The 25134-nt window shown below is 35.6% G+C and overlaps 3 protein-coding genes across 5 annotated transcripts in view; 2 read left to right on the top strand and 1 right to left on the bottom strand.

The window, feature by feature from the left end:
- The window catches only part of LOC143471146 (U6 snRNA-associated Sm-like protein LSm7), a 60146-nt gene that overhangs the window by 30320 nt on the left and 4692 nt on the right, over positions 1-25134 (top strand). The gene's annotated exons all lie outside the window — the stretch shown is intronic.
- On the top strand, positions 1061-4588 carry LOC143470000 (angiopoietin-related protein 6-like). The gene is made up of 6 exons (XM_076967832.1): positions 1061-1395; positions 1493-1596; positions 1890-1986; positions 2058-2154; positions 4118-4267; positions 4384-4588. The coding sequence occupies exons 1-6, from the start codon at positions 1131-1133 to the stop codon at positions 4541-4543; spliced, it is 873 nt and encodes a 290-aa protein (XP_076823947.1). The 5' UTR covers positions 1061-1130; the 3' UTR covers positions 4544-4588.
- LOC143469999 (phosphatidylinositol 4-phosphate 3-kinase C2 domain-containing subunit alpha-like) lies at positions 4994-24822 on the bottom strand. 3 transcript variants are annotated; one of them, XM_076967830.1, is made up of 35 exons: positions 24565-24822; positions 22831-23634; positions 22303-22509; positions 20478-20512; positions 19904-19949; positions 18863-18924; positions 17672-17837; positions 17324-17422; positions 17067-17187; positions 16566-16677; positions 16384-16460; positions 16144-16213; positions 15731-15905; positions 15177-15307; positions 14924-15069; positions 14679-14804; positions 14438-14578; positions 13861-14064; positions 13433-13611; positions 11623-11758; positions 11264-11452; positions 10799-10936; positions 10403-10550; positions 10110-10202; positions 9871-10000; positions 9660-9796; positions 9206-9375; positions 8678-8834; positions 8485-8594; positions 8065-8278; positions 7618-7745; positions 7327-7444; positions 6980-7144; positions 6493-6618; positions 4994-6249 (listed from the first exon to the last, which is right to left on the bottom strand). In XM_076967830.1, the coding sequence occupies exons 1-35, from the start codon at positions 24656-24658 to the stop codon at positions 6073-6075; spliced, it is 5331 nt and encodes a 1776-aa protein (XP_076823945.1). In that variant the 5' UTR covers positions 24659-24822; the 3' UTR covers positions 4994-6072. The 3 variants fall into 3 exon arrangements, with proteins under 3 accessions (XP_076823945.1, XP_076823944.1, XP_076823946.1); XM_076967829.1 differs by having other exon boundaries at positions 4997-6249; positions 15731-15908; positions 24565-24821; XM_076967831.1 differs by lacking the exons at positions 19904-19949; positions 20478-20512; positions 22303-22509; positions 22831-23634; positions 24565-24822 and adding an exon at positions 19554-19885 and having other exon boundaries at positions 5080-6249; positions 15731-15908.

Here is a 25134-nt window from a genome sequence, read left to right as displayed (position 1 = left end):
AAATCCCGATTTCTAATGTTGATCTCGTCTGCTGAAGCGACAAGTACGCATCACACACACACATATATATAGAAGAACGAGCAAATTCCACGCATACCACTAAAATCAGTACAGACACGATTTAAAGTAATATGTCCAAGACATGAGCACACAATCACCGCGTGGTGGCACCGTGGCCGCCACAAAGTTTTATTTAATCTGTAGATTTCGGGTGGTTTTATTTATAAAAAAATTCACTTTAACAAATAATTCAATAAAAATAAGTGAACTAAGTTAGGTAAGTCATGTAATATTACAATTTTGAATTCGATCAAAGAGTATAAAACACTGTTAAACTCTTTTTTTAATTAGATGTAAGTCCGCTTATTTTAATTCAAATGATGTTCAAATTTCTTTAACTCAAACATGTGCATTTGTGGCTATAGTACGAAAGAGTCAAATTTAATCAAGTGTAATCAGCTTAGAAAAAACTCGTAGGCCATCTAGACGTGTCAAACCCTAGTCAAACATTGTTTCAAGCCGTGTTAAACAAATTTAATGAATTTACTGAAAAACAAAATTTCTTAGCTTGGATACTGTCTGTTGTTCTCCAAAAACGAAATGTTATAAACAACGTTTAGAGAAAGGCATTTTAAATAATTTAATCAGACAAGTTTAATGAAAACTCAATAACGTTTTCCCGCGAAGCAGTGACGAACGCTGGATTAAAAGTGGATCGTCAATACAAAAATCCTGCGATTGACGTCATAAATATCTGAGTGCAAATACAATGGAATTTCGTTATTACACGTAAATTACACGCTTTGCAACTGATTAACATTTGCGTCATCCTAAGCTCTAAGCGGCAAAATGTATTTTCTTGTTTTTGATGTTGTTGTTTGGATAATCGTTGAAATAAGCCAAGATTTATTTACTTGGCCTATGTAATTGGATTGTATTATTTTTTGCATAATCCGATAGACTTGGAAAACGCATGAAAAATATTTACTATTTACGAACACTTTAAGCAGAAAAACAATTTAAAACAACGTATAAATAAAACAAGTTTCTTAAATAAAAATCAGTTCAAAATCTAAGTTGTCAGATTAGCTTACACTTCAGCAAAAGTTGGCGCAACAAGACGACGAGCCATGAAGCTGTTTGCATATGGCTGGATTGCTTTTTGCATTAAGCTGGTGCTCACACAGCGATGCCGACAAGTCTGTGATGACAATGACGTCAATTTTAATGATGGACAAAAAGGAATGAAAGGGAACGTTGGAAACCCTGGGAAAGCAGGAAGTCCAGGAATCAAGGGATCAAAAGGCGACGAAGGTATGATAGGAGAGAGAGGACCACCAGGGCAGTCCTGTGCGCTAGGATCATTTGGAACCGATATCATCAAGGAAGTTAATGGTAATATGAGTAATGGTAACAAGAAAATTAAATAACTCACATCTGATCAAAGCATAGTCGATTAATTTTAACTTATTCTGTTTTTCTTCTTATACAGAGTTAAAAGAGTTTATTGGACCGAGTGCTTGTCACATGTCACAGGTCAACGGGGAACAACTTTTACGCTCTGGTGAAAAAGTGTACTGTGAAGATGGATGGACTGTAAGTATAGCTTTATCCCATACAGCTCAATTTCAAAATTTTAAACTAGATTCAAGCAGTTTCGTACATACACGATATAATTATTTGTGAGGAGATAAATTTTGTACAATCAGCGTAACTTTTATGGTCGATATGAGAAACTTGAACAAATAATTGAGATTACAAAATACCGGTGAGGACCAATCCAATAAATTGCTGTTAACCCATGTTAACTATGGGTCTCATAATATGTTGCAGCGAATGTTAGAACTAAACTTCATATTTCGTTTAATTGATTTTTTCGGCGGTTTTAGGTCTTCCAAAGACGTTTTGATGGAAGTGTAGATTTCCATCTCAACTGGAAAGATTACAAACTTGGTTTTGAAAAACTTGGAGGAGAATTTTGGTTTGGTATCAAAACGCTTGTAAGAATGTTGAGTATTTTTCTGAACGGATCAACCTAATTCTTTTTTATCTGACAGGTCTAGAAAGAGTCTACCAACTCACCAGGTGGGGAAATTGTAGGCTGGAAATAGATCTCTGGGATTTTAGTAACAACTTTCTGGTCGCCTCTTACAGGTTCGAGATGTATTTTTTACAACTAATCTATTTCAAAAATGAGTTATAACAGTAACAAAATTTGGGTTACATACCGTCATAACTAGGGCCCGCAAAAGTCAATAAAGTCAAAAATTTTTAAGGACCTCGTCTGATCATGAATCAAAGAATAAAGTTGTTTTCAGCACCTAGGGGATTGTTTCTAAGAAGTTTATAGGTCAAAATAAAGTCAAAATTTACAATAAAGTCAAAATTTTCAATAAAGTCAAAATTTGTCAAAATATGGCTTTTTACAAAGTTTTTGTGTTTCTTGAGAGTAATTCTTGTAAAAATCCTCGTGGAAGCATTGTAAATCAGGAACTGCGACACAATTAAACCATATTAACCCATAAAAGCAGGAAATAAGTCACAATGCCCACTTGGATCAGCAGTAACTTTTATCGCAAATTGTCCATTGTTTATTCATTGTTACGTATTTAAATAATTCTTATAAAACACTTCCTCTTCATAAACGTGGTATTTTCGAAGATCAACAGTTTGGATTTTAGGAATAGCCTACTGACATTCTGTAATACAAAAATGCCTAAGCAAGCTAAATCGTCTTCAGCAAAAGTTAGACAGATTTGTCGAGATTTTTCTGATGAATTTAATGCAACTCCCGGGGGTGATTTAAGGTGCAATTTTTGCGAGGTTATAGTGAAGTGCGATAAAAAGTATTTTGTTGAAAGCCACATGAAAAGTAAACGCCATCAAGCTGGATTGGAGCAACAACAAGCATTCCCTGTTTAATTTGCTGTTTATTAGAATTTATCATGCGGAGAAAATCGAGGCAAAGTGCCCTTTTCACAAGGACAAAATAACACAAGCTACCTAAATCTATCGCCAAAGAACACGACGCACTTTTTATAATCCATAAAACACCTTGACTTTTCGCCAAAATATTACGTTTGGGTCTGAAATCGACAAAATATTTTGTTTGGGTAACTGGAGGAAGAACTGTGGCCTCTACAAATAAGCAATTTCGTTAGGTCAAAATAAAGTCAAAATTTGATAAAAATAAAGTCAAAAAAAAATTTTTTTAGGTCAAAATAAAAATGGCCCTAGTCATAACCTATATAATTTCATATGTCTGACATATGTATGACTATAGGGTATAGGCAGGGTTGCCATCGGTCTGAACTCAAAAATAAGGACGAACAGGAAACTAAAGAAGAATACTATCTTAAACAGTGCACAACAGGAGAAGGCAATCAATGTTCCAAAAATGAAAAAACGAGATACTATTTGCATGTTGTCATTTGTATATCTTTGGTACAAAATAGTATACTAAAGGTGTCAAAATGCCCAAAATACGAACCTCTGCCCTAAAAATAAGACGAAAATAAGGACGCAAGTGAAAATAAGGACATTTCTTAGAAAAAAGGACAAAAATATTTTCTAAGACACGGACCTTCAAATGAAGGACAAATCTTAGAAATAAGGACGGTAGGGCAACCCTGGGTATAGGCTATATACAGTATATATATAACATATATCAGCATAAAATACCATATATTTTCTAAGAAACTTAAAGAGATGTAAAGTAAATTTGAGCAAGAAATGACGCAAAGTGGTAGCATATCTTAACAAATCAATTCCCAGACAATCCACTTCCTTGAAAGAAAAGCAGATATTTATGCATTATACGCCATTCTAGGCCTATACCTTGTAAATCTAAAAAATTACACCCGTCTACGATAGATAGCTACGTATCCTGCATTTTCAATTGTCTGCAATAACTTTCAAACAGCAGTCATCGAGGACGATGCTTTTCTTTAAACGAAATACATTACATCTAATCCTAATAATATGCGATTTGTAAAACTGCCATATATTGTTTTTTAGGTCAAGTTAGAACCCTTAAGCAATATAGAATTCGTGTAATGTTTGATTTGTTTTCTGACTTTAATTGTTATTTCTGATTTAAAAATTTCGTTATTTTTAGCTCGTTTGCCATCGAAAGCGAAGACAATCTTTTTACACTTCGTGTGGGCGGATACAGCGGAAACGCAACGGACATACTGGTTCCGAGTGGCGGAGGAGAACACAATAATCAGCCCTTTACAACGCCTGATCGTGATAACGACAATTGGAGGTAGGTTCGATTTGACAAGGCAAAGCACATTGGCTCACCAGTTGTATTTGAACAACAAGATACCAACACTTAAAGCAAAAATAACTGACTAAACACATCTTTTATTTCGCCAACAGTGGCAATTGTTCCAAAGATAATCATGGAAGAGCTGGCGGATGGTGGTTTAACGCATGCCAGAGCGCTCAGCTAAATGCACAATGGGGTCGAGATACGCCATATTTTCACTGGGCTGGAAGTTCTAAAATGAAATCGACAATGAAATTTCGATGTGAATAATTGAGAAAGACACGTTTGTGTGATATAAAAAGCCCGTACGAATAATTTTGTCATTTGTCAAAAACACTCCAGTCAATGTTAAGTAATGGTAGTGTTTCAAAGGTCTCTAAAACTTGAAAAGCTTCAGAATACTTCTGGTCTAACTATGCCAATAAGTCATCAATTACGACAAGATTATCAGTTTTCGACAAACTACACATGACAAAGCATTAAACGTGGAAAATTAGCAACATCGCTACTAAGCTATACTAAGGTGTAAGGTATGTTTCGGACCTATCACTAAAATGTCCTCATCCACCAACAAGAAAATGATTTTGGAGCAACTTTGTTTTACGCCATCACCAATTGTGTATTCCTGACACACCAATGAGAGATTGCTTTAAACGATAACTGTCTATTCAAGCTTTCCCCAAACTTTCCTCTATATTAACAACTGTCGCTGCCTTTAACAACAAAAATTCAACAAATGTTCACACGAGAAAGTTATATGGAGATCCTGCATAGTCATGGCTTAGAAATTCATCTCACGCAGCTGGATGCAGTGTAAATCTGAAAGTATTATCTTTTTCGATCATTGCACATTTTATTTTATGAAAAGCACTTTCAAGATCACAAGATAAATGTTCAGTGCAAGGGGGCGGATGAGAGAAAATCAGCTGAAAAAATAAGTTAATTTGAGCACGCGCAACGATAATATTTATAAATCACAACGAACATAATCATTCAGCAAAATTCGCAAAAATTGGAAGTAGCAAAGAAACACAGGATGGAATAAACATTTCACGAAGATAGGTTTGGGTTATGCAAGTTGTTTTGAGAATCGGATTTGTACATTAAAATGGTTGATGTAGATCCACGGATATCTGCACATATAGCGTTTGCGATTAAAAGGACATTTTATGCCTAGTTATGTGCATAACTGCTGCAATAGCAAAACGAAAGCAGCGCACCTCAAGGTTACGTAAGTACTAGAATTTAAACTTTATCCAAGTACTACCTACGATTTATATTAAAGCAACAAAGCTAGATATTTTCAAGTGACACAGTGTAAGGATTTTAAATGGCTAGAAGTTTAAACTAAATGCAAATTGCTCGTATAATTACAGAGAAAACAATTTCGCGAACGCAGAGAGTTAAAGATCGATATGAAGTACAGGAAAAAGAGGTAAAATTTCATAGAGCACACGAAAGGAAACAGGTTTAGAAGGCGACTACAATGGAAAACTTAGCTATGGTTTTCATAGTAAAGATCTACAATGCACCACTCCTCACAAATTAATACAGGGTTTTGTGGTTCTGTTGCTATTCTATGCTCATACGATTCACCTTGAAATAACTGGAATTTAAAGCACTATTGATAGAAGATTTGAAGACGTGACGGGCTTCGGGATTGCAAGACAAGAAATTGAGAGTACAAGGGAGCATGCAATATTTAATGATAGCTTGAGGACAACACAGACGATAACCCAGTAAATTAATAATTATTGAAACAAAAGGAACTGCAAATTGCAAGAAAGTGCCTCCGCTTCCTACAATGTTGTTTGTTTGAGAGGATACCACGCACTGGTTTCCTGACTGATATCAAAGGTCGAAAGGTCAATTACGGCACCACCCATAAAATCATTTTCCTGAAAACTCTCGTAGTTCCAAACGCTGACCTGTAGCTGGCGAAGTTTGATGTCCTCGAAGGGATATTGATAAACAAGCTGAAATAAGTGAGTTAATGAATGTTTTCCGGTTGCTTAAACTCGCTAAGGACCTCAGCAGTAATTGATTATACATACACACAACAAAATGGTAAGGGTCACAAGTAATATTTAGTGATACAACGTATATGCAATTGTGAAGTCGGGTGACAAACATTTCGTAAAACGCTTCATTTTGAGTGAACTGCGTGATAAAATCAACAGGGAAAGAGAAATATGTAAACTGAAGGCACCTTCACTTACCATTTCGTTATATGTCGGATGTAGGGTTTTTCTTGCCACCTTGGTCTTCCTCTTACTGATGCGATTGGGATCGGGAAGAATATAAGTCTTCACGTACGGATCCGGATCTGTTCCATCGACAGGGGACTATAAAAACAGATTATCGTAGATGTGATCGACAAGAAAATATAATGCAAAAATAAAATTACAACAAACACCTAATGGACAAATGGGGAAGGTGGACCTTAATATCAAAACACTCCAACCTCATGCAGAGAATCGTAATCACGCAATTTTAAACAAATCAATTTAAATATCTCAACTCAAAAAATATCAGTAAGTATTTGAATTGTAAAATAGCAATCTTTCTTATGCTATCTCTTTTGCATTAAGTTAATGAAGTTTTACAAGTGCAGGCATATCTGCGGGATCTCTGATGGATGTATAGTAAACGTAAGCCGGCCTGATTCCGATAGAAACAAAACAAATTTCATAGAGAGATCCTCACCAAGTTTTTACAGTGCTGCACCATCACATAAAACGCGCTGTTTTTATAATGCAGTGAGAGTTTTATCTCTCCTCCAACAAGAAGATCCGGTGTCTTCGGAGTAGATTTAAAATCTTGCTCTTCATCGCGGAGGATAGGATGGAAGAATGTGTAAACAAGATCGTGCTGGAAAACAAGAGAAAAATTCATCCACAATTTATGTAATTTTATCCCAGATTTTATAACAGTGAAGAAAACTGAAGTATAATTTCGTGAAAAGAAATACACATAAACTAAGACCTGAATTTATTATGTTACTATCACTGTTAATTTACTTTTATTGTGAGTGTTTTAAATCATGCGTTTACCTTGGCTACTTTTGGATGCGACTTGAGCAAAAACCCAAGATAAGCGTTCAACTTCGCTTTCCGACGCTCAGCTACGTGTTTCACCTGGGAACGGCCGACCACGACCGAGCTTGGGAAGCTGAGTTATGCAAAACCAAGATTATGTGAGGGTCGATAAAGATTAAAGCCACGCAACATCTAAATGTTGCTAAATATCTAAACGTTGTTTGTACCCGGCTTAAACATCCCATGAAAGCAGACCAGTGTAGACGTGATAAGAATAAGGTCAAAATAATTTAAAGGATACGGTACCCTGGAAGTGCAAGGCTTGAATTGTAAGAAAGTTTTCGATGAAGTTCTTCAAATTCATCGAATGTTCGAAAAACGTAAGAATCAATCATGGCTGTGTTCTTCTCCCTCGTTACCTTGATGCAGTAGACCTAAAAATTAATGAGTCGGTTGGTTACTAAGTGTTTGTACGACCTAGCGTTTCCACATTAAAACTTTAGCATTGGTGTGAATACGATGGATTTGAAACATGGGAAATTGGGAGTTTATGACAAAATCAGTTAGAATACGTATAGTAAAATTTGGGTTACACATCGTTCGTGTATAAAATGCATGGCGTTGTTATTGCTTCTAATTTAATTGTAACTTGCTGGCGAATGTTGTCACATAAAATATCACAATACAATTATTTTGTGTTTAATAATGTACAAAAAACTGTATCAAACTAATTTATTATAAAACGAAATTTACATAATATTTATCCGGACTGTATCTCTTCTGGTATCCGACCACCATTGTGTTGACGATGGTCCCTTCCTCTTCCTTAAATCCGTGAATCTGTGGAGCGAAGGAGAGCACCTTTCTATCTTCATCAGATTCTCCTCCGTGGAACCTCATCTGGGCTAGACTGTGGATGAAGAAGTTGAGCCGAGTGAAAGAAGAAGATAAACTGGAATCAATCAGCCTGGAAGTGCAAACAAATCAACAAACTATCAAAAATAAAAAGCAGAATCAGTTAAAAGTTAACTATCAATCATAAAAAATTTGTTAACTTTAATAATAAAATTTTTTTAATTTTAATAATAACGCAATGAAATTTAAATTTGTTTAGAAATAAGAAATAAAACGCGGCAGGAACAGCCATCAGGAGCAATAAACAGCTTGACCGACCTTGTGAACATAGTGGTCGCTTCCGTGTCAGAAGCATTGGGTTTCAGCGTGTCATAGACAAACTTGAGGTCAGATTTGCTGCTCAATTCCGGGATGCCACAATCCACCATCTGCACGAAACACGAAACGTGTTGTAACTAGATGACAAACCATTGTTAACAAACAATCTTACTTCAACGATTTTAAAACTTACCAAAGATAGCAGATTTATTATGGTGTGAGATTGCTTGCGCAGTATATTGAAGGCTTGGCAGCATATGTCGACAAATTCTTGAAACTTCGAACTAGGTCGGTCTCCCCCGTTGATGACGTAAGCCATGTCTGACGTCAGCACGAAAGGCGCCCGATCCCTGCGAAAACACGAGGATCGTCTTCAAGGTCAAAGTTCAGGCAAGGCATGTGAAAGAAAACTACTCCTGGGAGAATTACAAAACCCATCACCACAGCATTAGCAGCGAAGAAATATGAAGATTACAAAGTATCGTGTACCGGTTGAGAGATACTCGATAGCAGTCAGCATAATCGATAAAAGTTTAAGAATACCCAGTCTGCAGAAACTAGAAAAGCAGGCTATTAAGTTGGTGAGTTTTAACCTACAATGGCTGAATGACAAAAAGTATGCTGAAGATACAGCTTTGCAGTATTCGTGCGTAAAATGTCACTTATCGGGGAACAAGAAACGTGAAACAAAAGCACGGCCTAAACGAATAAGATGAAGTACCTTTTGATGTTACCGAACATCTGAGCGTGGCCCAAGAAACGAGCAAAATCGATGTGAAATAGGTGGCCAGTAGTACGAAGCATTATGTTGTCGTTATGTCGATCGCATATGCCCAACACGTAGGTGGCGACGCAGTAACCAGCACACGAGAGAGTGAAGTTTTCAACCGCCTGTGAATAACGAAGAGGTTGAGAACAGAGATTTGGCGTTATTGTATCATGGCATTGTAAAAACACAGTGAAGTGAATAAAAAATATCAGTGTTCAACACGGCGTTACTGTCAAGTATACATGATGCATACGTCTATTACTTCATACGATATAGTTTGTAATCTCTTTATTTTAAATTAAAATCTAAATGTACAACTTTTTTTGTTAAGGTAATAAATACAGCAATTGCTCCTGCAGTGTTGGATGTATCTGGTAAAATTGCAAACAACAAAACTTCTTCTTACCCTTTCATACGACAAACCAGTCGAATTATATTTCTGAAGCCATTCCGCGATTGGCCTGTCCTTGAACGCTCCCGTCAGGCCGTAACTTGACTGGATTTCGCGAAACGTTTTCGAATCCGAAATCAACTCTACCATACCTTTATTGCAAAACAAACATTTCGCTATGACGTGACCGAAACCGTCGAATAGATTCAAGGATAGTTTGAGGTACCTTGGTTCGGTCCGGTTGGCAAGCAGTCAAACGTCACAATTCTAAGATCTAAGCCATCGTTGAGCCACATTCGGTCCATCACACGTATCAGCTGCATTGTTAACGCGTCTTGCCTTAAATCGTCACCAACCTGTGTGAAAATAAAAGATTGACGTCAAAATCGTGAGTTTCGTTGGTTAAGCAATTTGCATTTAGGTGGTAAGTTAAGCTTGGGAGATGATGCAGTTGTCAAATAATACCTTGTACATGATGTTTATGTCGTTTTCAGAGACATCGGCGTTGCTGAAGGCGAGTTTCAATGGAATGGCGTTGGACGTGAAGTAAGAAGAATTCTTAACATGGCAAAAATAACGACAATCTAATGTTTGTTGACACTGTGCCGTTTAATTTTATTTTAAAAGACAAAAAAAATAGACTATGCACATAAAAATAACTCGACAGAAGAATGAAATGTGTGGGCGATGTTGTAAACCAAAAACTCAAAAAACTTGTTCAAGCAAGTGCATTAAGTTTTTCGAAGTAACATAGATACCTTCACGTTCAAACCATTCGCTACAAGCGCCGGATTAGTCGGAACTCGGAAGGTTTTGCCGCCGATGATCGACGAGATCTTAGTCAACTCGTCGTTCAACAAACTTGACTTCATCGAATCTTTCGTCTCTCTCACCGCCACCGCGGCTCTGATAATTAACAAAAACCGGCTTAAAGTTACAGCTTTGGTTTCGGTTCCCCGAGTTACACAACTTGCAAAAACCGTTTCGTTTGATTTAGTTCTGAACCAAAAATCTACAGTATTTTATCTGCAATTAAATTTGCATCGGTCGGTAGCCTATGACCATGAGTATAGCAATGACAGTCTTAAAAGCTGAATGTCATATCTATGACATGTAAACTGCGCTTTTGCTGATATTAATCGTACAAAATTTACCGATGTATCTTTTTCAGGAAATATGTTTCCTTTTCGAATTCTTTCTTCATAGCGGCTCCGCAGATGGTGACGAGAGCTGCGTGCATGTAACTGAACCTGTCGCCGTTCAACACGTCCGACATATTCTCATGTAGAAGCCTGTAAATTTTTTTTGAAAAATTACTTGAATTGCGCTATTAAAGAAGCCATCAAATGTTATTAATAAGCATTCTAGTCACAGTATCTTTACAAACATTTTCCCTACGTCAATTATTTTGTCGACTTTTTGAATAACAGCGCATTAGCGTGAGTGCCCGGTAATAAGCACTGTTACCAATTACTTTATTTAGTTGTTTTCATAGCAACTAGAATAACCAGCTATGTTTTATTTGATTAAAACACACATATGAAGAAGTTTAGTAAGTGATAACGACATTAACTATTAACTATCATTTAACTAGTTAGATAAAAACCAACAGCACTAACCAATAGAGCTTATGGCATATCCTTATTGACCCCATGGCTCTTCGGAGGAGGAGTCTTGCGAGAGGATTGTCGAGATGTTGCTCGCATCTCATCGCCTGGACCAGCTGAGGAAGCCAACATGAGATTTCCATGTCACCTGCCATCTCAATCCACCGGATGGCTGATGCTCGTACTGTGTAGTCCGGGAAGCTGGAACATAAGAATCAACTTGTTGAAGTAACTCTTGAGTCTTGATTAACAAATTAGAACTTTTTTCGATTGATATAAAAGTGGGGACTGATTAAGAGCGATAGCTCAATTAACATCAATAAAAAACCGAAAATCTTCATGACATCGATAAAGAACATTGAATTACTCACGCATCGCTGAGAAGAGCAAGAGATTCCTCCGGCTCAAGTAGTTTGGAGGATGCGAGAAGTTGGTGTGCTGCTCGAAAATGATCCATACATGGAGACCACTGAGGTACACATTGGAGAAGCAGAGGAAGACGGAGTGCTGAAAAGAAAGGATAACAACATCGCAACTTTCATTCAGGTATCATTGCATAACCACATAGATTCTTAAACTTATTTAATTCTTTAAACCATGGTTCTTAAACTTTTTAAGCTGCATCTATATAACATCAGTAACTACTTCACCTACTACTCAGAACATCAGGCAAAATTTATAGCTTGGCAGTAGGGAACATGATTGTTGTTGTAGTGTCTTTAAACAAATTTTTCATTATACAAAAATTTTGCAGCACACTTGCAACCCTGCTCTAATCAAGTCTGCATTGTTACAAAAAAATTCATAAGAGTTATTTTATTCCTTCAAAACTTTTCCGTTAATATTTCACAATTATGTTGCTAGAAGTTTTTCTCTTTTCAGATAAACTTTAACAAGTGGTTGGTTAAAAATAAGAAATTCGAGGCAAATTAAGTACATAATGTGTCTTTTCAGACATACAATGTGACACAAGGTAACATAACACCCTTGGTATAACTTTTCTTTCACTTCTGACACAAGTTTAAAGCATCAGTCTCATTTAATGCTGTTGCAAGTATATTGCAACAGGTGAAACCAAGTGCTTATAATGATCATCTTCGCATTTAATGACACTTCGAAAACGATAGCACCTTGTTATTTCCACGTTTATCAGTTGGCATATATTGCTTAATTTGTTGCTGCCCTGGTTATTATTTGACACATTTGTTTTACTGAATTTCGGGGTCCAATACGTTGGTTGATTTGGATTAGAATCGCATTGGATTAAATCAATTTATTGGAAATTTTACTTTATCAAAAGTTGTCACACAGAAAAAAAAAAGCTTTAGCAGAGTCGGAAACAGCTGAGACTGATAAATGTACCTTTGTTAAAAGAGTGATGGACATGACTGTATGGCAGTTCGTGGGAACGTTGTAATAATAACTTTACAACCTTTATACATAACCTGTAAACCTGACATGCCTATGTTGGGGGTCATGCCCCCTGTTTAAGAGCCACTGAACTGAAGTAACTAATAATTCCTAGTGCAATTTTTCCAAAAATTCCACAGAGTGTTACATTTCATGATCAATGAGTGTATAAGTTTACGACTATTGATTCAATCTTTGTGCAATGATTACATAGTTTTATGAAACTGCACTTCACAGTTTACTGACACTATGAAATCCACATATATTTTTTACATCAGTTCATTATGTTACATCGTTACAAAATATATCACAAAATTTCACCATCTCATAATTTTATCGCTTTTGCTAATTCAGCAGTATGTTCAATGTTCACATCGCTCAAAAATTCCTGTATTTGAACCCAAAATCAAGTGATGGTGTAATACACCTACTTAAGAAATAAGCTGATCCAACTAAATTGGTTGTTATCTTGTAAAATAAACTTCAGTGCTGTCGCTGAGTCAGTATGTTTGCACATAAAGCTTAGCAGCATTACAATTATGTTTGAGATATCTTTGACGAATTACTTCATGACACATTGTATTAGATAGTACAGCGTTTTTTTCAACACAAGTATTTATGTAGAGCACCTATTTGCCATTGTGCCTTGCCAAGTATCTCAGCCCAAAGTTGGTTACCTAGTTTGCGCAGTATTTGAGCCATACCTCTGCGTGACACCGCATGCAACACAGCAAACTGTAAGTTATAGAAAAAAGAAAACAAAAACCATACTTGTTTCATTCTTGCAGTTTGGTGCAGCAATGATGTGTTTATGCTTCCAAAGAAGATCTCGCTCACGTTGGCTGAGATTGCACAGAGGCCCGGGCATTAGGTGTGCTCTTGTTAAAGCTTTTTTTAAAGTAGTTCTCGCATCTTCTGGAATCGATGACATCGTTTGCCAATTTACAATCCTGACATATACCAGCATAACGTAAATATTATTGTTCGTAATTAAGTATGCCAGTCATTTACAGATACCTATAAGTGAGATTCATTCATACCAATATGCTGATACCCAATGATTTGCTAATTTAGTTATTCTGTACCATTAGTAATATACATAAAGAATAAAATTATGTTCTTTCATTTGATGACAGGTCATCATCATATGGTTCATAGTACACGTAAAAGAAACGACATTTCCGTAATCATGAGCCTACCTCTCAGGTTCAAACGTTGTAGGATGGGGATGTTTCACCAACATGGAAGGGGGCATGTCCTCAGAGAAAGCAATGTTCAAAGCCACACTTTCTGGATTACTAACGTCATTTGAGCAGCTCATGGGGCAACGAGTGTCATTTGGTTTCAAACTGACTTTAGAGAAATCCCACATGCCATATATTTCACTGCAATGTTTTAGTATTCTGTGCAAGATGGAAGTATAGTTATTGATACAAGACACACTATGAGTTAGTCGGATGTGAAGGAAATAATTAGAGTTTTTCAATAATATATATGTGATGTAAATGTATGATGACAAAGACATTACACTCATGTGTAATTACAGGGAGAATATGTTGTTTCTCAACTTATTCCTATTACAGTAGTTTAATTGTAGTTATTGTTTTATATATAGATGCTTGCTTATAATTGATTACCAAAATTAACTGTTTTGCAATCAATAGCTATCAAACGAAATGAGAAATAAAAGTGCAAATTGTTGAAATTAAACTGAAGTTTAACGTAACTTAAACTACTCTGAATAATTTTGAAACAACAAGCAATTGACCAATTTACCTGTCCTGGTCAAACAGAGGTATGTTTACAAATCCAAGCCTCTTTGTAATCACTTTTTCATCTGATGCTATCGTTCCATGTAATATTACCCTCAGCACAACTTCCAGTGGCAAGTCACAAACAGCAATGTCAAAGTCTAGCCTACGCATAAGAAAAATACCATTTTCTCTTCAAATCCGCAAAGTTGATTTCATTAAAACTGTGAAATAATGTATTAAATTTCACAAAGATGCTTTCTTACCATGTATTCCATGAGACCCTGGACAAAAATCCTTTCACTACTTTTGACTGTCTTGTTGATATATTTTTGTGGTTGAGTTGCGTATCACCATGCCATAACGCGCAGGTTGCAAAAAATTCATTGTAGCTAAAGTCACAACCCAAATTTACAAAAACTCGGGAAATGTCGATCAAAAAAGTTATTGCAAAACAACTTTCAAAAAAATAGGTTCCCACACAATGACAAAAAACTTAAAGGTTATCTACCTTGTTTCCCAAGTTTTAGGTAATCTGTGAGCTGAAATTATATTGACAGAGTAAAGATCTTTGACGGAAGTAGATGTAGCATAAGCCATGCTGGGTCCTGTACTTTTTTGAGATATGGTGTGGCACAACGCATCCACCTCATACGCCTGTGAAAATTCATAAGCAATTTTCATAATTGACAAAAAAGACACTATAAATTTTCTGTGTATGTTGTGCCATTTATTGTGACACACATTCAGATTAGGCATCTCACCTTACAGTACATCTGGGTTAAATCAACCAGAACTGAAGAAAGAGTTTCCATTGCTTCTGTTACTTTTTGCAATTTGACAGTCTCAGTTGCCCCACTGGCAATTTCATCACTGGTAGCAATTAAATTGGCAACTATAACAAGGAGGACGTTAATTTAATAGCTGTCTATGACATAATGCATGACATGCAGTATTCCAAAGACCCTTTTCTGCGATAATGGCCCTGAAATAGACATGTATGGGGCATAACTGTATTTTAACTAAGAAAGCTAGGGGTATAGAATATTATAGAATGACATTTGGAGATTTAAACTTAACAAAAACAAAATGAAAAACTTGACTGTAGCAGAAAAATACTCGTACACAAAATAAAACAATTCAATTGGCAAATCACTAAACTGGAGAACTCAATCAAAACAAACATAACACAAAGTAGAATCTCAGGTTACATGTCCAAACAAAAACAATTTCAAAAGCCAGTGAACAAATGAGGAACTTAGCTTAAGTTGCTTAGCTACAGCTCACACTTTACACAATTATGACGCAAAATATTTACACTTTTTCTTTGATGCAGGTGAATTTGGTGGTCTATACAGAGAAGCTCGTAGCTTTTTTATAGCTTCAGATATTTCAAGGGTTTCAATGTTTCCCAGTCCACAGCATATTGCTTTAACTGACTGTATGGTCCTTTCAAGTTGTTGTTGGGCAAATAAGTTTGAATTTTCGGTTTCCTGCTACTCACAACAAGAAAGTTTGCCATACGGCAGATAAGGTAAATGAAATAGTATTACATAAACACTTTCAATTAATAACAAACGGCTATGGTATTGTACTTCTGTAAAAACATTATTATAACAAAGGACTACAGGAGAAATAAACCTGTAGTTGCCTTAAATGAATGTTGATTTATAATATTTTATTTGTACTAAACGACAACTGGAAAACTGAATATAATTAAGTTGTTTGTACCGTTTTTACTGCTTCTAGGAACTTCTTTTCCTCTTTATTGAAAACTTCAAGTAATTTCTGTATCTCATCTCTATCATAGATGCATAACTTTTATGTAGTATTTGTATTAGTTTCGCAAAACTAACATTCGGATAAATTTTGCTTATCTACTAACGTAAGTATTAGTTGATTTGACACATCTACAGGCAGTCATATACGGATAAAAAAGTCATCTAATCTACACCATTCCAGAAACTTTACCTTGAAAGTACACCAGGTGGTTTTGCTAGAAGTTTCAGAAATTCATTTTCAACTGTTTTAGCTTTATCATCGTCATCCTGAACATATTCTTGAATTAAAACAATTGCAGAAATTTTTTAATCAATTTAAAAAAAAAATAAAACGATGGCAAGTTGTGAAAACAAGCAAAAATGTTTACTGACTTGTCTCTTCAGGGATCTATCCACTTTGTCCTTCCTTAGAAGTTCTAGTTTAACATCCTGCTCAAACTTTTGGCATTCTTGCACATACTGGTACATACTCAGACGTGTTTTACTGAAAATGTGAATAAATCTTTGTTGATTCTTTGGCAGAATAACGTTACCATTACTTATTATTTCAATTGCTGTAAACTGTAGTATATTAATGGCTTTATGGTATTTATCAAAGTAGTTACTGTACAGTACAGTCACTAAAGTGTATCTTTGTCAATTTTCAGGTTTTCAAAAATCAAAAAATTCCTATCAAGTACAAAGCTAAAATTCAAATATTGACAGGTTTTTGACATATGCTGCGACTTCCACTTCACAGCGCTGCATATAAACTCGTGAGCAACATTATGTTGTTGATCACTTTCTACGATTAATTACAGTAAATCGCTAGTTTTGCCATGTCATAAAAACGTACATCATATTGACAGGTTGTGTGCTTTAGAAATAAATTACCTGATCAGGTACTCCTGCGTTCCAACTACCTTGAAGAAATAATCGTCCGCTGATACCTCAGTGATATCTTCATATGCAATGCACAAAGCCTGACTTACTATGTGTTCCACTGATGCGTTGACTAAACAACAACAAAGATTATATCAATAAATCCATACACAATGTCTATATATATCAATTTTAATTGTGTTTATGAAGGTCATTGTAATTGGTTAAGTGACAATGCTTGACACGGCTTCCGGGATTGAAATGCTTACCATCGCATTCAAATGTAACTGGCTGTGATATTCCGTCTGTTGTAACTGATATATGGACAGTAGCATCTTGTTCATAGTTGGGAATTGCATCAGTGTCTTCTACAGAATTCACAAGCGCATTTAACATAAATTGGTTAAAGCAATCACAAACATGAATATGTTTTATTCAAAAACTACATAATAACAGAAGGTTTCTTAACGTCGTTATAACTATTTACGTATCACCAAACTATGTTATTAAAGTTCACATTAGAAAAACTTTTAAGCACTGCAATGAAGTATGCAATATGAGCATTGTCCACTGTGACCAGTGGACGAAGAAGTAACGCTTAAGCTATGAACTCTTACCGTGGCTTGTGCAGTGGCAACCAGCTGCCATTAAACTGACAACATGACCAGGATTGGACAGGTGGTCAACTTGCTTGAAACCAGACCTTAATTGAGAAACCATTCTAGCAAATTTCTGCAGTTCTGTCGATTCATCAACCTCTGTTGTCATGTTGTAGAAAGTTTTCTGTCAGCAACAATTTTGTTTTAAGTTTACGATAATATAATTTATGGGCATTCTGTTCAACAGTTGGTAGTGGAAGTCATAAATTGGATTATAATTGGGCTTAGTGTATACTGCAGGAAAATGGGGACGCAGAAGAAGTTATCAGGAGCACAATGCATGATTAGGAGCCCAAATGATATCATTAATAAATCACAAACAAACAAACTGTTTGAGATGTCGTCTACGTCCCAATGCATGACGCAGGGAATTTTGCACAATACAAGAAGTGACCATTTCAGTGAATTGTGTTTCCTTCCTTCCTTGATTTGATCTAAGCTCACCAACCAAGGCATGTTTTGAAATAATTCCAATTTTAAATTAGCTTTTTTGCTTGTATCATGTATGTCATACTATGCTGTGATCACTTTTAGCTTTCTCATACAATTAGCTTTGGCGGTGATTTTATTGATTGTACTATATACATTCTATAGTCAATGTTATACACCACAGGCGACAATTTAATAAGATTCTAGTGTATCCTGATTTGGTTATTTAAGTATGAACATTACACAAACTGAAGTAGCTCTATATTTAGTTATTTACAAATGATACATCTTGTTTGGATATTTCTTTGACAAATCTTCTATCAATGCAAGATTACAAACTTCAAATAAAATATACGGGAATATCTATTGATATGTATAATTGTATGTACTACATATTTCTCCAGTTAAAGCAAAAATTCCTACCTAACCATAAAGACAAAATTTAACACTGTTGAACGCAGCAACCAGTTTTGTGTTTACATGTATACAAGTCTTCGTATGTATGCAACATTTTAAAATAACCAAACAATTGCAACAAAAAACAGAAATAGATAGTTCTTCAAAAATATAAATATTAACAGAAGATGTTGTCTGCGAGTACAACCTCTCGAAGTCTCAAAAAAATCGAAACAAGAGTTAAACAAACTTAAACACTTGCAAGAACTAGTAATTATTTGTTAACATTTAAAAACTGATCATCTTCCTTTAAAAGCACCTCACCTCATTTTTATGGTCTGTGTGGGTCACATTAGCTACAGATGACTCGTTGACAGCTGCCTTTTCTGTAACGCAAATATGCAAGTTACATTAGATGCATAGTCACAACATTGTAAACATATTCCAGTTAAAATACTGGGGCTTCTCAGTGTCAACATGTCAAAACAATATTGCAGCTGCAGGAAACAATATAAAAAACACTTTTCTGCCGTTCATTATATAAATGCGATTATGACCTTTGGACTTTATAAATATATGAAACATCGTGAGAAAGTTATTTGATCAAGGACTAGTGTAACGCAGAAGTCTATGCTGTTGTTCTTCTATTCTATTTCCTTAAACTGTGCTGTAGCTAGTTTTATGTGACAAGTTTTATATTGACTTTTATATGAGCGATGGCTAAATCCCACAAATAAAAACAAACTTTAGGAAATTACTTGTATCACATAATAAATATATATTGTAAAAAAAGATCGAGGGAGAAACACTAAGTTATGCCTGAAGTAAAATGATAACAAAGGTAGTGATCTATTGAAAATTGAAATGCAGTATCATTAAATTCCACAGACAAGTAACAACAATTTTTATGTTTATAAAGTTTTCATGGTAGCAGTTGTTGCCACATGAAAACTTGTTAACTTAGACGGTGGCCAACAATACCATACTCATATCTACATTTTAAATAGCTACATACCACAATAAAAGCCAATTGAACCATATAAAAGGCAGGTTAAACCAGACATAATAGTTCTATTCTATTTATATGTAAGCCAAATGATTCAGTGGAGCAAACAACAATCCTCAACACTACAGCAAAAAGTGTTTTAAAAAGCATATTTTTAGAGCCTAACTTAATATATTTATACAAACTGGCATAACAGCTTCAAACACAAAAAAATAAATTTTATACAGTTTTTAAAAATATATATATATTACACAAGCTGCAATCTACCAAAATCCATTCACTAATCTGACGACTAAAACCGCATAAATGGCAGCATAAACCGCAGATAAAAGGCTAATTAGGCCAAGGTATTCATATACCTGCTTGAATAGGTTGTTGTTGAAAGTTAGGCATGGCAGGTGTAACCTGAAAAAAGAAATGTACCATTGTGAGCTGAAGCGTGAACAGGAGCACGGTTAATTTCCTGGAGGCAAGGGCAATTGCTTAAGATTTGCTGAAGAATGCAATGTGAGAGAAAGAACTTAACTGATTCCATTAATTTTCTTACATAGAAGGGATTTTGAAGTGACTGACACTGCATGGTGAGGTTATAATACACTACGCCATACACAAACTCATAATATGACAAAAATTGTAATAAACTAATAAAGAATGATATAATTCATAAATAAACATATCACATTCTAAATTCTTACAACTATATTTAGAAATAATCAGTGCAAGTGACAATAGACTAAAACATCTATTCATTTAATATGATAACTTTGCAGCTACAAAGTTAATGTATTTTCTATAATTATCAATTTAATTTTAACCTATCCTTGCTTATTTATGGAGAAACAGTTAGACAGCATATCTATGTGTTTATAAAGAAACAAAATCACAAAATATGCACTCAAAGCATGTGTAATGTTTACTGGTAATTCAACTTACTTGACTGGAAGAAATTGCTGATGAAGCAGACAAATCTAAACAAATGCAGAGTAAGAGTACTCAGCAAGCATGGTGCAACTACATTAACAATTTCACTTATTTCAAGCAATTACACTTACTTTCAGATTTTACATTCTCCATACAGTAGATTAGTAACGTATAAACACATAGTTAGAAAAATGCAATCACTAGACTATAGTATATCCATTCATTACATCGACCTTAATTTTAAAAATAGCATAACATTATCCATCGCTAAGATAAAATGCCTTTTCAAGCAAAAAATGTCTCAGTTTTAGACATTGCACATATTACTCTTATACAGACACACACTGCTCTTGGCTGCAAGTCTCATAGGACTTACAGAATGTCATGACAAGCAGTATCACCTTGTAAGGAATACCTGGGTGCTATGGCATCCAACATTGAGCTAATTGGATGCCAACTGGACACCTACAACTTTTTAAGATAGTCACCTCATTCACTTTCGGTTTAATGTGGTTGACCTGACCTGTTTTCCTGACCTATATCTGGATAATATTATTGATTAAAGTTACCGCTCTGTGACAAAGGAAGCTATGGTGAAACAACATGAAGAAATTGGATTATACTTGTGAAGATTTTTACTGGAAATAGCAGCATTGTGACCAGATGGCCATTAATAAGAGATAACAACCTCTAGGGAACTCAAAATTGCTGCAGTGTGTCTGTTTGCACATTGACGTTTGAAACAATCAAAGGCTATTATAGGCCTAGCCTATGTACAATGTACAGGTATGTTACAGTCAGGCAGTATATATTTTGTGATTTGGGTAGTCAATATAGCAAGCTATCATCTAATGAAATGACTGTCCAGAACTCAAACAAAGCACTACAAAAAAGGAATGATAATAAAGGTAAGAATCAACATGGACACGAAACCAGAACAATGAAAATCTGTTTATTTTTGCTGTACTGCATTCTATCAATAAACTTTTTTTTCTGCAAGCTTGGTTGGTGTCGCAAAGTTGGGCATCCAACTTCCTCCTGAAGCATTTTTGGGAATGCCCATCACTAAGTAAATTAAAGAACTTTTCACTAGAACCCTTTCACTAAAAAGGGTTATTTGATATAACAGGGGTGGCCAAACTGCGGCTCTCGAGCCGCATGCGGCTCTTTGAGCCTTTGATTGCGGCTCTTTAATGAATTAGCATTGTTGAATTAGACATGCATTTTCCCGGCCTAGACGAGTTGTTTGATCAGATTATGAAACAATGCGTTCTATCACACGTAGTAACAATGGACTCATGGTTAGTAATAATCAGATTACACTCCAAAAAGTACATTATTGTACAAAAGTGTGCTAACTTGTACACTGTAGTTAAGTATACTGTCAGATTGAAGCTGTACGTCAGGGCTGACCTAGTTTTAAGTCTTGGTTATGGTTATACTAATAATTGTAAATTGCAAAAAGAGTTGGTGAAGCCCAGGTGGAGACTCATAGTATCACCACGCAGCACTAATGTTTATCAATAGCTACACTTAGTTGTAAGTGAATAAATTCGTATTTTTTATTGTTTTGTGTTGTGGCTCTTTAAAAACTGGAATTTGTTATATGCGGCTCGAGCATGAAGCAGGTCTGGCCACCCCTGTGATATAACATCCCTCACAGTGTTTCATTGTTTTATGTCAGGGCCAATACAAGAAGTCTGTTAGCTTTTAATGCATAACTGATGTAGACCAACAGTAATTACAATTACAAAGGAAACTAAAAAGTGAATACAGCTCAAATTGTGAGCAATAAGCAAACTTATACTGTTAAGCGATATGCGTGTAAACAGCTCACCATTGCTCAAAGGATCCCATTCCAACCAATCTGGTTTTGCTTTCAAAATTATGTCTTCAGCTACTGGTGAGGATTGGGCTTCATTACTACTCAGGCCATCATGAAGCCACTCATCAAATATGCTTGTTAGTTTGTCATCAAGTTGTGGTTCTGTTGCACTAAGATCCTGAGAAGTGGAACCAGCAGAAGAGTGGAGTGTGGTATTGTCTGAAATATAGAAATATAGAACTTGTATGGGTTAGCAAATAGAAACATAAATGAAAGTTTAATTTAAAACGTGGATAAATTTAAATATATACTGTGTTAATAAAAGCAAATACTGTAAAAAGTTTTCATAAATACAATGGAAGCTCATTAACTCTACTTCCTTAGCTCAAAATTTTGTCTTAATCCTAAGGTCCCTCGGCTTCTAGTTAACCAGCCTCCAGTGCTTAATTAACAATGATAAACATAAAAATCAACACATTATCTTTTATGTATATAGTCGCATACTTTTAATAACCAATACACAAAAAGTTAGTTACTAACCGTTTTTCTGGTCAGGCAATTGAAGGAATCCAAAATCAGTTTTAACATGATAAGGAGATGTTGGAGATATCTGAAATGCTGCTGTGTTATTTGCAGCAGCCTGCAATTGACCTAAGGAAGATGGTCTTGGAATTCCAGTTGACAGCTGTGCAAAATCATTTTCGAAACCGTTTTTACTGTTCTTGTTGAAATGGGTGTCAAACCTGTTAAAATTTTGCTGGTCCCTGCTTGAAATGGAGTTTCTTTTTGGAAAGTCTTTCACTTCGTTTCTTCTATCAAAATGTGTCGGCAGAGTGTGGGAAGTTTTGCGACTAAAATTGCTGACACTGTTTGCTTGGGTGTTAAATGAAGGGGTGGAAAAGTTTGACTGCAATGAGGTACGATGCGTCAAAGCATTTCCACTTAAAGTGGGATAATTTGCATGGCTATAAGACTGGTATGATAGGGGCTTGCTTGGTGCAAACGAGTTTGCCTGGTGGCTTTTATCAGGCTGCACCCACTGGTAACCAGGACTTGGTGAGTGTGAGCGTCTCTGTTGAGCAAATGTTCCATCCATTGAACCACTCATATTATAAAGTGAGAGTACATTAGTAACAGAGTAACTATACGCTGTGTTATTCGAAGAACAAGATTTTGTTTCAAACACGTCCCAGTCTTTGTCTAATGACGCAGAGGAAACATCACCGAATGACATCAAATCGGGAGTGTCATTTTTTTTCACAGATATAGTCTCTTTGCTTTTCTTGTCTACGGCATGCTGTTCCATGCAGTTGGGATTCAATATTCCAGAATACTGCTGTGAACCTGTATACAACATATATATACCTTATAAGTTCTGAACGTCAACGAAACTTCCGGTCTGCCTACTGGAGCACAACCGCTTGATTTGAATTAGTATGTACCAAATTCCTGCATTCTTGCCACATATAAAACCCCTGCTACCCACTAATGATGCCAAAAACACTTTATACAATTTTGAGCACAAGTTTGTGTGCTAAACTTTTAATCACAGATTTATGATACCATAAAAGCGAATCTCTTTTTAAAAAACAAAAATTATTGGATATTAGAGTTTCTGGCAATATCACACACAACACTTTCAAACAAGACTGATAAAAACTAAAACTGTGATCATATGAAAATGCTAACTGTAATAAAATTAGATCTCCTTTACTTTTCCGTTCCCATGTCAGGACTCTGTATCAGTATTGTGGAATTACTATGTCATAACTTCTACTGAGATATTACTTCATAAATCCTTCCTATTCAAGCCTTCAAGTGGAAGGGCAAAATCACAAAAAAAACTGAAATTCAAGACATGGGCCAAGAAATAAGTGGATCTCTTATACTTTTGGGTAGATGAAGTAGCCTAATATAAAGAAATTAGGCAGCGTCTATTTCACCAGCTGTCAATTACCGAAGTCAAACAATAACGAGATTCGAACCCGAGACCTCCAACATACGAGCTCCATTGTTAATCACTATGCTACCGCATTGCTTTCTTCCCCTCATCCAAAACAAAAGGGATAAACCTATCAGCGAAAATCTGCCAGTCACTATATTGTGATTCAGCAATTTCACTAAACAAACGACGGTGAAATAGTCACTTCAAAGAAACTATGATGTGACAATACCTCAATACTCAATCTCGATATGGGAGTGCAAAAGTAAGAGACCTAAATATTCCTATAGGCCTGTTAAAAACAATCACAATGTACAAATTTTGGGACTAACCTGAAGGTTTGTGTAAGGCTTTTGCTTTTTTCATCTTCTTTAAGGCTTCCTCTTCCATCTGCAGTGCAGTTCTTATATCTGTTGTTTTCTGCATTTTCTTTGAAGTCCTAGCCAAAGCCAACAGGATTCAAAAACAAATCGTAACCAGCAACAACACGTTTAACTGAAACTCAATTTATAACATTGGAAATCACTTTACTTTGTAGGCTAGAGGCAAGAGGTAGACAAATACTGAAATAAGCTATTAGGCTACTTGAACAATGGAATATGGTAGGCTAGCTGATTATCAATTTACTGTAATATCCTAGGCTAGGCATATATACACCGTATGTTTGAAGCAAAAAAAGGTAAGTAGTCTATGCAGAAATAAAGTTCACTGTTCAGTTTTTGTGTTTCATTCCTTTAATTCAGTAATTACATCTTTTTACTTTTATAGCCAAAATGCACTCATCCATACAGACTAGGCCTATATACCCTGAACATAGCTTAAAGCCATACGCTGTTTCTCCTGTGGCTGCAAGTATATAATTTTACCCGCAAGACTATTCAACTTTTTCCCTTGTCCACCTC

Source organism: Clavelina lepadiformis, chromosome 9 (assembly GCF_947623445.1).
Source record: "Clavelina lepadiformis chromosome 9, kaClaLepa1.1, whole genome shotgun sequence".
Classification (NCBI taxonomy): domain Eukaryota; kingdom Metazoa; phylum Chordata; class Ascidiacea; order Aplousobranchia; family Clavelinidae; genus Clavelina; species Clavelina lepadiformis.
The sequence above is the reverse complement of the archived record's forward strand: the minus strand, read 5'-3'. Positions and strand labels throughout refer to the sequence as shown.

Excerpts from the sequence above, each read along its gene's own strand:
- LOC143470000 (XM_076967832.1), top strand. The coding sequence starts at position 1,131 with ATGAAGCTGTTTGCATATGGCTGGATTGCTTTTTGCATTAAGCTGGTG. Across the intron at positions 1,597-1,889 it reads ACTGTGAAGATGGATGGACT|GTCTTCCAAAGACGTTTTGA; the intron begins GTAAGTATAGCT and ends CGGCGGTTTTAG. Across the intron at positions 4,268-4,383 it reads CGTGATAACGACAATTGGAG|TGGCAATTGTTCCAAAGATA; the intron begins GTAGGTTCGATT and ends TTTCGCCAACAG.
- LOC143469999 (XM_076967829.1), bottom strand. The coding sequence starts at position 24,658 with ATGCAGAAAACAACAGATATAAGAACTGCACTGCAGATGGAAGAGGAA. Across the intron at positions 17,188-17,323 it reads AGTTACATTTGAATGCGATG|TCAACGCATCAGTGGAACAC; the intron begins GTAAGCATTTCA and ends GTTGTTGTTTAG. Across the intron at positions 7,445-7,617 it reads TCAAGCCTTGCACTTCCAGG|CTTCCCAAGCTCGGTCGTGG; the intron begins GTACCGTATCCT and ends TGCATAACTCAG.